Below are 15165 nucleotides of genomic sequence, written 5' to 3'. Positions count from 1 at the left end.
TAATTGCTCCTAATGGATATGCATGTAAACATTCACTGTTGTAAACTTCTATTTCAATTTATGATTTGATTTTTTTGTGTGAACTTGTGATGAACTTTGTAACATATGATCATGTATTCTGAAAGATGTATAAGTACTGAGGACAAAGAGAGCAGCAGGACCTATAGAGCAAAATTTTTTGCCTTTCCCCACTTAGAGTAGAAATCTTTTCTCTTTCCCCACTTAGAGAATTGTTTCCCTTTCCCCGCTTAGGATCTTTCCACTTCTCCCTTAGATAGCTTTCATAGGAAACTTTTACAACTTAGTAATAAATTCTATGATCACTTCTCTAAGTGTCTTCTCTTCCTGCGACTTCAGACTAGCAGGCTGAAAGTTAGAGCCCAGCAGTTCCTGCTGAGACAGAACAAAGGCTGCATTGCTTAATCCGCCTCTGTTAGGCTACAGGTGTTAATCACTTGAGCCTGTTACCCTCAGAGAGAGCAAGAAAGTTTTTAGTACAATTAGAGAGCTAGAAAGGCCTGAGACCCTCAGACTTTAAAGCCATCACCAGAGTCCTACTCTGACTCCACCACCATCCTGCCCCAGGCCGGGAAGCTTCCCGGCAATGATGTAGCTGGAGCTGAGGAGGGGCGACTGAGCTTCTCTCACGAAGTGGCTGACTAACAACTAAGGCATGAAGGAAAACATTAATAGGCAGAGAGAGGGACACAGCTCAGGAGATCTGAACCTCTGTATCTAACTGTGCCTGACTTCTCTGTGAGCCCTTCTTAGCTTAAGCTGTTTTGCTTAGATTTCTGTTCCATGTAGCACATGCATCCTGACCCATATAGAAAGCAACTGAGGAGCTCCGCACATAAGTGAGGACCACACGGAAGGCAGGAGGGGCAGGGAAAGGACCCAGGTCAAGAACAGCAGGCTGGTGGGTCGGTGTGTCTGGTGGGGCAATGAACCTGTGTTGGGGGTCCCAGCTGGGTCAACTTCCTTCCTATAGAGAGTACCTAAGGAATGCACACACACACACACACACATACAGTCTCACCGTGTGACACTGATCATCACAAGGTGGGGTCCGTTTCCTCACCCCTGTGTCTGACTTTATAAGTTGTCTGGGCAGCAGACAGTGGTGAGAGACCATGCGTGGGAGTCAAGCTTCAGCTGTGGACAACTTTGCAACTTCTGACTGTTCTCTTGGCCCCTTGCCATGCATGACCTTGTGTATATGAACAGGCTCGCCTGTTGGGGAAGTTTGGTGAGGCTGGATGCTCCCCACACTGGTGCCCATGTACCCTCTTGAACCACAGTCACCCAGAGATGATGACGTAGATGTGAAGGAGCTGGGCCAGGCCCTAATAAGTGTTCAGCTGTGTGACCTGGGTTTTCACCCTGTGACATACATACCTAAGAAAAACAACTTAATGGCAGACGGCTGTATTATGGTTCATGGTTGGAGAGGTCTTAGTCTGTGGCTGGCTGGACCAGTTGCTTTCAGATCTATGGCAAGGCACAGCATAATGGTGGCAGGGAACTAGAGGAGGAAAGAGCTGATTAGTTTCATGGCGATCAGGAAAGGGAAAGGGGGGAATGAAGAGAAGGGAGGGGAGGGGAAGGGAAGAGAGGGGAGGAGAGGGGTGGGAAAGAGAGGGAGGGGAAGGGAAGGGAAGAGAGGGGAGGAGAGGGGAGGGAAAGAGAGGGAGGAGAGGGGAGGGAAAGAGAGGGAGGAGAAGGGAGGGGAAGGGAAGGGAAGAGAGGGGAGGAGAGGGGAGGGAAAGAGAGGGAGGAGAGGGGAGGGAAAGAGAGGGAGGAGAAGGGAGGGGAAGGGAAGGGAAGAGAGGGGAGGAGAGGGGAGGGAAAGAGAGGGAGGAGAGGGGAGGGAAAGAGAAGGAGGAGAAGGGAGGGGAAGGGAAGAGAGGGGAGGAGAAGGGAGGGGAAGGGAGGAGTGGGAGGGGAGGGGATGGGAAGAGAGCAGTTTGAATCTCCCAAGGACACTGTCCTAAGCAAGTTACTTCCTTAGAGCAGACCCCCTTTCTATTCCCACCATTTTCTAAGACTGTCACCTAGAAATCAGGGCTGGGAAGATAGCCCAACGGATAAAAGTTCCTGCTCTGCCAGTGTGATGGCCTGAGTTTGAATCCCGGCACCCATGTTAAAAAGCTGGATTTGGCTGCCCCTGCCTGGAGCCCCAGCATAGTGGGCTGAGTCCCAACATAGTGGGCAGAGACTGGTGGATCCCAAAACCTCACCTGCCAGCCAATGAGGCTGAAACAATCTGGCTCCACCGTCAATCCTGCCTCAAGGCAATCTGGAGGAAGAATGATAGAGAAAACCCCAAATCCTGCTCTGGCCGCGGCATATGTGCAGAAGGTTGTGCACATCCACATACTCACAGTTTATGACATCCTCCATGGATGAATCCACTCATCAGCTCAGGCCCTCATGATCCAGTCGCCTCCCTAGAGTTGCATTTGAGAGCTGGAGACCAGGCCTTCTTGGAGACACTTCAGGTCTAAGGCAAACTATCAGCCGAGCCCAGCCTGTAGCAAGTCAGCGTGCACCGTGATGGGGAAGCACTTTCCTACTGCTTGAAGGGGATAAATTTGGGCCAGACTTTTACATGGTAGTAGGTAATTATTACATCTGGCTCATTCCAGTGTTGTCAGATGTAGAAATATCTGATGCCAGGTGGTGGTGGTGGACACCTGTCATCCCAGCACCTGGGAGACAGAGGCAGGGGAATTTCTGTGAGTTTGAGGCCAGCCTGATCTACAAAGCAGGTTTCAGAACAGCAAAGGCTGTTATACAAAGAAACCTGTCTCAAAAAGAATTTTTTAAAAAAAAACTAAAACACACACACCCTCTGATGGTTTCTTTTCAAAGGTGTCTGTAGCCAATTCAGGTCCAGCTCCTAGCAATGGTGTCTGTAAGCCAGTTCAGGTCCAGCTCCTAGCAATGGTGTCTGTAGCCAATTCAGGTCCAGCTCCTAGCAATGGTGTCGGTAGCCAGTTCAGGTCCAGCTCCTAGCAATGGTGTCGGTAGCCAGTTCAGGTCTAGCTCCTAGCAATGGTGTCAGTAGCCAGTTCAGGTCCAGCTCCTAGCAATGGAAACATTAGACTGCTGCCAGCACCTCCTAGTTTGGCTATTTCCCACCATCCAAACTTTACTGAGTAACACCCTTTCCCCTTACCTCCCCATCCCCCCCACTGGACAAATACAAACTAGAAGTTGAGAATAGAAAAAAAAAAAAAAAAGCCAAAAGCATGTGGTAGTGCTGCATGCCTTTAATCTCAGCACTTGGGAGGCAGAGCCAGCCTGATCTACAGAGTGAGCTCCAGGACAGCCATGGCTACATAAAGAAACCCTGGTTTGTTTGTTTGTTTGTTTGTTTTTGGGGGGGAGGTCTTGCCTAGAAGGTCATGTGCCTCATAAATGTTAAAATAAACATGGAACTGGAAATTTTCTCAGCAGCTAAGAGTAGGTATTGCTCTTGCAGAGATCCGGAGTTTGGTTCCCAGCAACCACATGGAGTTGCTTACAACTGCCTGTAATTCCATTTCTAAGGGAGTAGATGCCCTCTTCTGGCCTATGGGGGCACTGCAAGCATGTGGTACACAAATTCCTGAAGCTACACATACACATACACATACACATACACATACACATACACATACACATACACACACACATACACATACACATAAAAATAGACAAATCTTGACAATAAAATGGTAGGGCTGGATAGATGGCTCAGTGGCTAAGAACACTGGCTGCTCTTGCAGAGGACCTGGGTTCAATTCCTAGCACCCACATGGCAGCTCCCAACCACCTCTAATTCCAGTCCCAGGAGATCCAGTGTCCTCGGCTAGCTTCTTTGAGCACTGCATGCACATGGTGTACAGACATGCATTCATATACATGAATGAAAATAAAATAGAGTGCAGTGTTGGTACACACTCTCAATCCAGCACAGGGGACGCACAGGCAGGTGGAGCTTTGTGAATTTAGGGCTAGCCTGATCTACATATTAATTTCTGGGTCTCCTAGGGCTACATAGTAAGATCCTGTCTCAGAAAATAGGGTAAGGAATCACAAAAGAAAGTTTAAAAACAAAATAACCATGAGGCTGGGGAGGTGGCTGAGCAATTGCGAGCCCACACTGCCAAGGACCTGAGTTTGGTTCCCAGAACTCAAGCTGGGTTGCTTACAACCAACCACCTGTAGCTCCTGCACCAGAGGAGTCCAATAGTTCTGGTGTCTGCAGGCACCTGCATTCAAGTGCACACATGTAGGCTTAGATTTTTCAAAATCTACTTTAATAACAGTTCTCAAATGCTTCAACTCCCCCCACCCCCCCAGCCCTCCATCCAAACAAAGGCAGGGAGAAAAGATGGTAACTAGGACAAGGGGATATGGACCTGTTTAGAAGGAGTTCTTTGGGGCAACTCTAACCTCTGTTTGTCACAATACCAACAGTCCAGTTCAGCAGTGTCACCAGGATACCATCCAGCAGAAACAGCCAAGCCTCCGCTGAATCAGCAGGTGTGACCAGAACCAGCCAGGATGCCAGAAGTTCCCTGCTGTGCCAGGATGCCAGGAGAAGTTCCCTGCTGTGCCAGGATACCAGGAGAAGTTCCCTGCTGTGCTTCTCTCAAGGAAGTGAAGATCAGCGAAGACCAACAAAGAGCTGCACAGCTCAGGCGCCGTGCAAGAGAGCCATCACTGTCTGTTGAGTCCCACTTATGCTCTCTGTAGACATCATGTGTCCTCCCTCTGGGCTAGCCTCAGCAAAACAACAGGTGAGTCTGCATCACGACACAACCAGAAACTTCCACTTCACCTACACACATACACACACACACACACACACACACACATACACACACATAAAAATAATAAAAAAATGAATATTTAAAATCACAGTAAACAGGATGTAAAGTGTAGCAATGAAGCCACACATGGATTTTTGTTGAGAGAAAAGGCAAACGTAAGCTACAGAGGGACAGAAAGCTCTCATTGATGATGCATAGGATCCCCCTGGCTACTCCGAATGGGGAGCAAGGACCCTGTGTTAGGGCTTATTCATGGTGCTTGGTCATCATACATGCCATTGTAGTCTGACGTCTTACACCTTCCAAACTCCTGAACTTTAGTGTCAGGCCCCACCCTGGAGACGCTGTGTTAGGTTGCACTGAGTCCTCGCTCCCCATCTCATGTGGCCTTGAAATTTTTTTTTTTCTTGGATGTCTGCCACTGCATTGGACAAGTCTGGGTTGCCCTGCTCGAAGGACCACACTGAAAACTCAGTGAATGGCATTCAGCTCCCAGATGAGGACGCCCTGCCAAGCTCAGGAAGAGCCAGCCTATGAGGGCTAACTTACCAACCTGATTGGATAAAAACCTCTTAGGAGATTAGTGGGCCCACCTCGGAGTGTGTCCATGACGATATTTCCAGGGACAGACTGTGAAAGGTCTAACCGATGGAGAGATTCGGTGTTTAAAAGGAGAGAGCAAGAGAGATGGCTTGCCTTCTGGCTCAGCCACCCACACTGGACAGCTCGCAACCACCTGTAACTCCAGTTGTGGAGGATTGGGTACCCTCTTCAGCCTCCTCTGGCACCTGCACACACATGACGTACATTCAAAGGCGCGCACACACTTTAAAAATTAATAGACTCTTGGGAGGTAGTGTGTGGGGCCAGTGGAACCGTGTCACCAGACAGAAAATCTGGGAAAGTCAAGCAGATTAAGAAACCCCTGGCAATTCTCATCATTGAGAACAGCAGGCGGTTGAATCTGCTCCTAACCAGATTCCTGCCCTGAAGCACATGATCGCAACACCCCACTAAGAGGACCTTGGCAACTGGTCACATATCAGAGAGCCCAGAGTTCTCCATCCCAAAGAGGTATGTAGATTGGCCCTGAGGGTTTGGCCAGTAAGCTTCCCTTCCCAGACATTCCTTCCTCTGGTCCACCCTGAGAAAGTTGTATGCATCCCTTTTCCACCATGAATAAACAGGAGCTGGTTACCCAGCCTATCAGTGTTGACCTGGGCTCCTGGGCCTCACCCTGAGCTAAGCAGGATTCTCTCCCCACCCCCACTCATCTCAGGCCTGTAGGCCTGTTCTCAACTCCTCATGGTTCCTAATGGTACCTGGGTGCCTACCTGGGCTGGGACCCCCCCATCTTAGGCTGCACTCTGCCTCCCAGGCAGTGTTGACATGCCATGAGCTGGTGCCCTGATGGCAGGGAGGAAGGACATTTTGTCCCCAACAAACAGCATCTCAGCAACACAGTGACCAGACCAGGCAGAACGCAGACCCACAGTAATGTGACTGTTGACGTTGGTGCTTGGTTAGAGGAATGAACACTGGGGGTGGAGGATGTTTGAGGGGTGTACTCTCTCTGTTCCTCTCTACTTCCTGGCTAACAGGAGTGTTATAGATTTCCTGTGGTACCCTTCTGTCATAATCTCTCTGCCTTGCTATTTGTCCTCACAGCAATGGAGCCAACAAGCCATGGAACCTCTGAAGTCAGTAGCCAAAATAAACTAGATATCTTGTAAATTCTCTCAGGTATTTGTCTCAATGACAGAAAAAAGGAAAATCTACCGAGAACTGCTGTTCAGAGAAGTGTGCACATTCCCAGAGAGGTGTCCCAATGACTTGCAAATGTGTAAAGTGTATTTTCATTATTATTTGAAATCTCAGAGGTGCGTTTGACTTTGCAGCCACAACTGATACATGGCCCATTTACCCATAGGAAAAGGAATTCACTTTTCTGGGTCTCCAACTCCTCCCTAGACTCTCACTGTATGTTTATTGAGTCCCTGTGTTCCAGCTCTTTCAAAAGTTGGGCATACCATAGGGAAATAACAAATTTCTGACCTAGAACTCTGTTTAGCTAACTAGAGAAAAAAAAACATGAATTTTATGAAAGTAGTAAGAGTTTTGGAAGGAACATGTATCAGTCAGGATGCACCAGGCTGTGCTGTGGTAACAAACATCTCCCATGTTTAGTGGCTTACAGTCACACCAGGTTACTTCCTGGGTGCCACATCTGTTGTGGGTTAGCTGCAATTCTGGTAGATGGTTAGCCTTTATCTCCAGCACTGGGGCCTCTGCACAGAGAGCAAGAGAACCCTGGGTTCCTGTTCTCTCCCCCCCCCCCCCCGTTTTAGTCTGAAAGTGTCTCGTGTTAACCATTCTGTTCCTAACGAAGTCAGAAATCACCTTATCCTATGCTGAGGATGTAGAGATAGATGAGGATGGAGAGCCGGGAGCTCCCCGACTGTTCTAAAATTATCTATGTGCTGGGAAGACTCAGTGTTGTTGGCAGAACTCATTTCTTGCTGTCTGTATGACTGAGGGATCAGGCTGATTGTTGGCCATCAATGAGAGGCCATAGTGAAGTCCCAGGGGCCACTTACAGAAGTTCCTATGGTCCCTAGCTCTGCAGTTCCTTGTCACACGGTTGATGAGGGAGTTGGCCTTCTTACTGTGACAAAATGCCTGCCTGAGATTATCAACTTATCGGGGAGAGAAGGTTTATTTGTGGCTAACAGTTCCAAAGGCCTGGGTGCAGGGTCTGTTGACTCAGCTGTTTCTGGGCCAGTAGCAAGGCAGCAAAGCAAAGGCACGTGACACAGGAAGTTGCTTACTTCCTAGCAGCTGAGAAGCAAAACGATGGAAAAGCACCAACAGCCCTTCAAAGACACAATCCGTTCCCCTGTAAAGGTGCCCCCCTTTCTCAGTGACAGCACAGGCTGGGTGCCACCCTGTAAAGGTTCCCCATTTCCCAGTGATGGCACAGGCTGGGTGCCACCCTGTAAAGGTTCCCCCGTTTCCCAGTGATGGCACAGGCTGGGTGCCAGGCTTGGCCAGGTGACTTGGGGGGGGGGCGTGAATTGAAATCACAGCAGCTGTGCATGGCATCAAGCCATCAGACACTCTGCAAAAGTCTGAGACAGAATTGTGTGCTGCCACCTCATTGTGACAATGACGGCCCAACACCTTTGTCGGAAAGTCAGAAGCAAGGGGCCCGGAAAGACAGTTCAGCAGCTATGAGCACTAGCTGCTCCTCCAGAGGATATAGGTTTGATTCCTAGTACCCGCATGGCAGATCACAAACATCTATACTATAGATGGGCAGACATACATGCAGATAAAACATGTATAAAATGACGCATGATATAAAGTCACAAGAGCGACAGCCCACGACGTTGGGAAAGGCACGGGGACAGCAGCATGTGGCAGCCGGTCACATTGCATCTGCAGTCGGGAAGCAGAGGGGAATGACTGCTGGCACTCTGCCTGCGTTCCCCTTTTATGGTCTGGAAACTCAGCCCCTGGAGAGGCGGCCACCCACATTTAGAGTTAGGCTTCATCGGAAATCCCTGCACAGACTCACACAGAGGTGTGTCCTAGGTGATTCTAAACCCATCAAGTTAACAGCCAAGCTCAGCCAGCATGTCTAGTCCACACCAGGAGGTGGGAAGTCAGAGGTCCCACTGGGGTGCTAAGAGCTTCTACTTTGGTTAGGAACCTTCAGGGCTGTGTAGATGGGCCACTAACTCAACGAAGAGACTTCAGTTGGTTGTCACTGTTCCTTCTCAGGCTACCACAGTGGGGGCTACTGAAGGTAGAGGATAGCTAGGGTTAGGTAGAGGTTCCTGCTGGAGAGGGTGCTGGTGTGTGTGTGTGTGTGTGTGCGTGCAGGTGTGTGTACAGGTATGTGTATATACAGGTGTGTATGTGTGGTGTATGCACAGGTGTATGTGTACAAGTATGTGTTCCCATGTGTATAGGGCAGTGCCCCCTCTCCTTTTCCCTCCTCCTCCCTCCCTCTCCCTCTTCCCTATCTTATTCCCTTGAGACAGGGTCTCTCACTGAACCCAGAGTTTGGCAGCCAAAACCCCATACCCTCCTGTGTAAACTGAGCCCCAGTTCTGAGGTTATAGGCACATAATGGCCACACCTACCTTCCTTTTTTTTTTTTTTTTTTAACATAGAACCAAACCAAGTCCTCATGATCTTACCCACTGAGCCATCTCCGCAGCCCCTGAGGTCTCTTGAATGACCCATTCATTAACTGCCCTTTCCCCAAGCTCACTGCATGACCCCAGGCCTTAATGTACCTTCTGTGCCTTAATGTTCCCAGCTATAAAACAAAAGGCGGCTGATAGTAACGGCTGACTAGTAGTGGCTTGCGGGGACATGATGTTTATGGAAAAGTTTATGTTTTGGCACATGAAGAGGACCAAAAATATTGACTATTTTTATCATTGTTATTCTCAGCTTCTGCTTCCCCAGCCAATCCCGACTGACTCTCGAGAACCTTCTCTCATTCTGCAGGAACCTTTGAGTCTGTGGTGTGTCATGTGATTTTGGTGTGTGGTACACAGGGGGAGCTTTACCCTGACTTCCTGGGCCTACATTCTGCCCTGAGAACCCTTCCTATGTGCCCTGTCAAGACTTCATCATGCAAATGTAGGGCAGTGAGTCTTAAGAGGCATTAATATTTCATGTCTTGCTCTTGTGTTCTGCTAAACCGTGTGTGTGGTTTCTGGGACCAGCCAAGCCCAGCCATTCCTGCTGATCAGCTGAGCAGGGCCCAGCATCTTGTCCCAGAGCAACACTGGAGGCTCTTCCCTCCCAAGAATCTGGAACAATACCATGTGTCTAAGCTAGGGATGGTGTGTGTGTGTGTGTGTGAGAGAGAGAGAGAGAGAGAGAGAGAGAGAGAGAGAGAGAGAGAGAGAGAGAGATTGTAGCTATGTCTGTGACAAAAGAGGAAGTGCCCTGGGGGTCAAGCAGGGAAAAGCTCTGGGGATCCAATGTAGACCCAGACGGGGAAGAGGTGGGGCTGGAAGATGCCCATGTGTGTTTCCATCTTGTCCCTGGAAGAGAGGGCTGAGTGATGAGGACACAATATACAACGGAGACACCTGTTGTGATGTTATCAATATCCCTTTCCAGCTGACATGTTCCTTTTATGAGGGGGAAGGAAGACCCAGACTCAGGAAGCTTGGAAAGGTCCATGATTCACAAGACCCTCCCTGTGGCTGCACAAACAGCGACCATTCTCTGGGGAAGAGCAGACTCTTCGATGGAGCTGTCTACAAGTTGTACAGAAAGTCTAAGAAAGCAGTTTTCATGCGTGACATCACCTATGTGGGATCTCATGACATCATCCATGCTGGACCTTTGGGTGATGCAGCTGCTTTAGTCACCCTCACTCATATAAGCACCCCCCCCCATTCTCCTGTAAGGGACTCCAATAAACTCACTACTTCACCAAACCAGTTTTATGTAGTCATTTCTTTAGTCTGTCATTAGTGTCTGATCTGGGATGAACAGATGGCTGTTCACACCTGCCTAGAGAAAGTCACACCACACACACCCTGAGAAGGTTCCCTCCTTCCCTTTCTCCTTCTGAGGAACCTGAGAATTCCAAATCTCCAATCACTAGACAGACTTCCCTCAGTTTTCCAATCTGTACAATGGGGTGATCAATAGATAAGCCGAGTAGGGCACAGAACGAAGAGTGACGTGGCCGCTGGATTTTAATCCAGGTCTGTGTTGGCTCACACACCTCCAGGGCCTCGTGTGGTGCTGCTTATGGCTGGCTAGAGCTAATGATGGGACAGTGGAGAGATACCGGGTCCTCTTGGCTACAGGAGGCTCAGTTTATTTCACCAGGAGGACCTGACTCCTCTTCTTGCTGCAGACAGGACGGAAAACCACCTTACAGAGAAGCCCTCCAATGGCCAGTACAGAGACACTCAGCAGCACCAACTGCAATCCCCTAAACACGGAGTCTGCCTTGCCTGGCTGGATCCTGGACTGCCAAGACTCCTGGGCTTTGGATTGTCTCTCAGTGGGGTTGAACTGGGCTATGAGCTCCTGCTCCACAAAACATCTGTAAGTGGCTGGCTGGAAGACCTTCAGGTGCTGACCACCGCTGTGCAGGTCCATGATGGTGCTGATCTCCTGGCCAGAGAGCTGGTCCTGCCATGTCAGAGGGCTGTTGTCAGCTTCCCAGTGGACAGGCCTGCATGGGAGGAACACAGGGTCAAAGTTCAGGGTCCTGGAGAGAACAGCTTCATGTCCCTTCCACAGAACACTATACAAGTTACCAGTGGGGTGCTCAGGAGGTATGGCCTGGGAAGCGTCTACCTCTGACTGGCTGGGTGGCCTGAGCCAAGGACACTAGTTTCTTGAGTAGCCCTCCTAAACATCACAATTTGTCCACAAGGCCCAGGCTAGGTAGACCTAGGTTTTGAGCTGGAATAGTGTCCACCCAAACTCTATGCATTTCCCAGAATCTCAGAATGAAACCTTATTTCGAAACTGGGTTATTGTCAATGTGTTGGAATGACATCATATTGGGAGGGTAGATTGACCTTGAGTCCAATATGTCCAGTGACCTTTTAGAGCCAAGGCAGATAAAGATTCCCAGGATGAAAGCCAAGAAAAGATAGAAGAGAGATGAGCAATGAAGCTTCCAGCCCAGGAATGTCAAAGAGCCTCTGGTTCTCACAGAAGCTAGAAAAAAAAAATCAGGAATGGATGCTATTTAGCCTCTGAGAGTGTGAGGAGTAGCCACTGCCCCCACGCAATCCCTGACAGCTTGCTTCTGACGTCCAGGCTCCAAAGTGGGGAGAAAATACAATCATTCATTATTGTCGTTGTTGTTGCTATATCATTTGGTTTTGAGACAAGGTCTTATTATATGGCCTTGGCTAGCCTGGAACTCACAGGGATCCACCTGCCTCTGCCTTGCAGTGCTGAGATTAAAGGCATGCACCACCATGCACAGCCGGTTCTATTATCTTACGCTGTAGTACTTTGTGCTAGTAAATGAATACAACTCAGGGTCAGTCCTATTTCTCATTTCGGGGTCAACATATCTGAGAAAACAAATTAAGGAAGCCAGGAAGCAGAGAGGAATGGGAAGGTGTTAGAGAAAAGTCTGCCTCTCTCAGGCCCACCCCACCGACCTACTTCCCCCAGCTTAGTCCCCACTTTTCCTACCCTCTCTCAATAGTGCCATTCAATTATGACTCCATCAAGGAATTAGTCTCAGAACCCACTCACTTCTCTAAAACCTGTCAGTTGGTAACCAAACCCTTAACACATGGGCTCTTGGCAGGGGGAACCCTTCATATCTAAACACTAACAATTCACATTTGTTCTCCAACAGTTTGTGCTCACCTTAAAGCCAAGTGTGCTCATTTAATCCATACCCAACAGTTAAGTGTGTTCATGTATGTATGCTTGTATGCATGCAATTGTGCATGTACATGCATACATATGCATACATGAATGTGAGGCCAGGGGTCCATGTCTGGTATCTTCTTCAATCAGTCTACCTTTATTTTTTTAGGGCTTCATTCAGTCATTCATTCATTCAGTCAGTCAGTCATTATTTTTATGTATATGAGTGTTTTGTCTCCATCTATGTGTAAGCACCACACGTGTGCCTGGTTTCCACGGATGCCTGGTTATTAGATCCTCTGGAGCTGGAGTTATAGACAGTTTTGAGTAGCCACGTGGGTGCTGGGAACTAAACCTGGGTCTTATGCAAAAGCACCAAGTGCTCTTAACTGGTGGGCCATCACTTGTGTAATGTTTGTTTATGCGTGTGCAGAGTGCAGGTGGCCAAAGAGCAAGGTCCCTCTGGAGCTAGAGTTACAGGTAGTGGTGAGCCACCAGACATGGCTGCTGAGAGTCAAACTCAGGTCTGATAGAACAGTGAGCACTCTTTCCTACTGAGTCATTCCTCCAGATCCTCAACCTTTATTTCTTGAGATAGGGTCTCTCCAAAACTCCGCCAGGTTGGCTAGCCAATGAGCTTCAAAGATCCACCTATCTCTGCCCCACCCTCTTCCAGAGCCATTGATACAGATGTCTGCTCTCAGACCTGGTGGGTGTTGTATGGGACAAGTATGGGGTGGATCTCAAACCCCCATACTTGTCCTGCAGGCATGTTATGGATAGATGTGGCCCCAATATGGATCTTCCAGACAGCCAATCAGTGGCTGTTAGTGCCGCAGCAGCCACAGGGGCAAAAGAAAAACTTACTCTGCTGAGACTCGCCTCCCCAATATAGCTGACGGCCAGAGGCAGGAGCAGGCAACCCGACGGTGTCATCACTGGGACACAGACAAGTCTCCACACCTCTGTAGAGACCAGAGCAGACCTGACTTGGAACTTTCAGCAATTTTTGCAACGTCTAAGGTTCTTCATTCTCCAACCAAGGCTGACAACTCTACCCTGACTGGTCCTCATGTGCATAGGCACACTCAGCCACTTGAGACCCAGCCGGTGCCCTGGGGCCTCTCAAAATCAGCCTCTCTGCAGTTTTACCCACAGCATGGCTGCAGGAGTCAGCAGAGGGTGGAGAGGGAGAAAACTGCCTCCCCAAGACTCCTGGGAGCACATGAGCTTGCTTCAAGACTGGCAGTGGCTGCAGACAGAGGGACTATTTATTGCCTGCCTCTGCTTCTGAGACCCCCAGACTCCTTTGGGCTACAGAACTGAATTCATGCCTGCAGTAACTTCCCATCCTCCAAGATCCACTACTTTTTTTGTTTGTTTGTTTGTGTGTTTGTTTGTTTGTTTGTTTTTCGAGACAGAGTTTCTCTGTGTAGCCTTGGCTGTCCTGGAACTCACTTTGTAGACCAGGCTGGCCTCGAACTCAGAAATCCGCCTGCCTCTGCCTCCCAAGTGCTGGGATTAAAGGCGTGCGCCACCATGCCCGGCAAGATCCACTACTTCTGAGAACAGCAGTGCTGTGCTTCGAGAGCTGCTGCTTCAGAGACCTGCAAGTGCTCTAAACCTCGTATGGGCTCCTCTGACCTTGCTGGCTGTTTCTCTGTCTGCATTCTGATACTGACAGAGAACACCACAGTTACACTCAATTATCCTTGAACCACAAACTCCATACACCCATGTCTTCCTTCCCCTCCGGTCTCTCTATCCTGGACCTCTGTTTTACTCCAAGCACCTTCCACCAGATCCTTGGGAATCCCTAGGGCCCAGAGAAGTTAGTTACACTTGTGTGAGCAACCCAGCTTTCTGCGGCTTTAGGATTTGAGCTCCACAGAGGGTATGTGTGTATGTGTGTGTGTGTGTGTGTGTGTGTGTGAAACCAACACTGGCAGTTGTGATGCTATTTCTCAACCTCTGCATTATGGAGCCATCACACACTCTGGCATTGGCTACCGTGGCTCAGATCAGTGGTTTTGTGGAGTTCAGATCACCTCTATCTTCCAGTTGCCTCTCTGGGGGTCATCCCACAGTGGATGGTTATATGTGTGTGAAGCCTGAAATTACCTGTGCAGGCACAACTTTCCTGGACAATGACTCTCCACAGTTACTGCCTTGTGTGTGGTCACACTGATGGGACTTGTTTTGGTCTCTTATGTCTGCATTGTTAAGGGTGTGCTGAGGGGAGGACCCATAGAGGACATGGGGAAGGCCTTTGGGACTTTCACTTCCTTGCTGGGCTTTTATTCTTTAGGGCTACATAATATCTGTCTACACTCACTCTCAAACAAGTTCACAGAGAATCACGGGAAACCCTTCCTTCTGCTCTATCCTGTAGTGACGCCCTCACTCGGTCCTCTCATCTACACCTTGAGGAGCCAAAGTCCAATGGGTGATAAAAAGGTTGGTGGCCCAAGACTCAAGTTAGGCAGAAAGAACACTTCATACACATCATGGTCTTGGGGGAGGTTGATGATTTTAGGCCTTAATTAATTAATATGGTTTTGATCAGCCTGAAGAGACGGCTCAGTAGGTAAGAACACTGGCTGTTCTTCCAGAGAACCTGGGGCTGGTTCCCAAATCCACATGGTAGCTCACAAGCATCTGTAACTTCAGTTCTAAGGAACCCAGTGCCCTCTCTGTCCTTTTTAGGCAGCACAAACACACAGGGCACACATGCAGACATGCAGACAAAATACTCATACATATCAGATTAAAAAAAATCGCTATGGCCTAACAGTTTGGTGCCTTTCAGCGGTATCCTTGCTCTCTAAAGAAGGGGGTGTCAGGGTTGGAGCAACGGTTCAGTGGTTTAAAACACTGAGTGCTCTTTCCATCACTCCAGTTCCAGGAGACAGACACTCTTCTGTCTCCCAAGGGCAACACACACACACACACACAC

General features: G+C 49.0%; 1 protein-coding gene across 2 annotated transcripts in view; it reads right to left on the bottom strand.

Annotated features, from left to right (window-relative positions):
- Positions 1-10295: 10295 nt before the first annotated feature.
- Fam187b (family with sequence similarity 187 member B) overlaps positions 10296-15165 on the bottom strand; it is a 12897-nt gene continuing 8027 nt past the window's right edge. For both annotated transcript variants that reach the window (XM_021217436.1, XM_021217444.1), the window contains exon 2: positions 10296-11043. In XM_021217436.1, coding sequence (XP_021073095.1) covers positions 10680-11043 — 364 coding nt within the window. In that variant the 3' untranslated portion in view covers positions 10296-10679. The remainder of the gene's footprint in view (positions 11044-15165) is intronic.

The sequence above is a fragment of the Mus pahari genome, chromosome 1, assembly GCF_900095145.1.
Source record: "Mus pahari chromosome 1, PAHARI_EIJ_v1.1, whole genome shotgun sequence".
In the NCBI taxonomy this organism is placed as follows: domain Eukaryota; kingdom Metazoa; phylum Chordata; class Mammalia; order Rodentia; family Muridae; genus Mus; species Mus pahari.
This window is presented reverse-complemented; position numbering and strand designations above follow the sequence as displayed.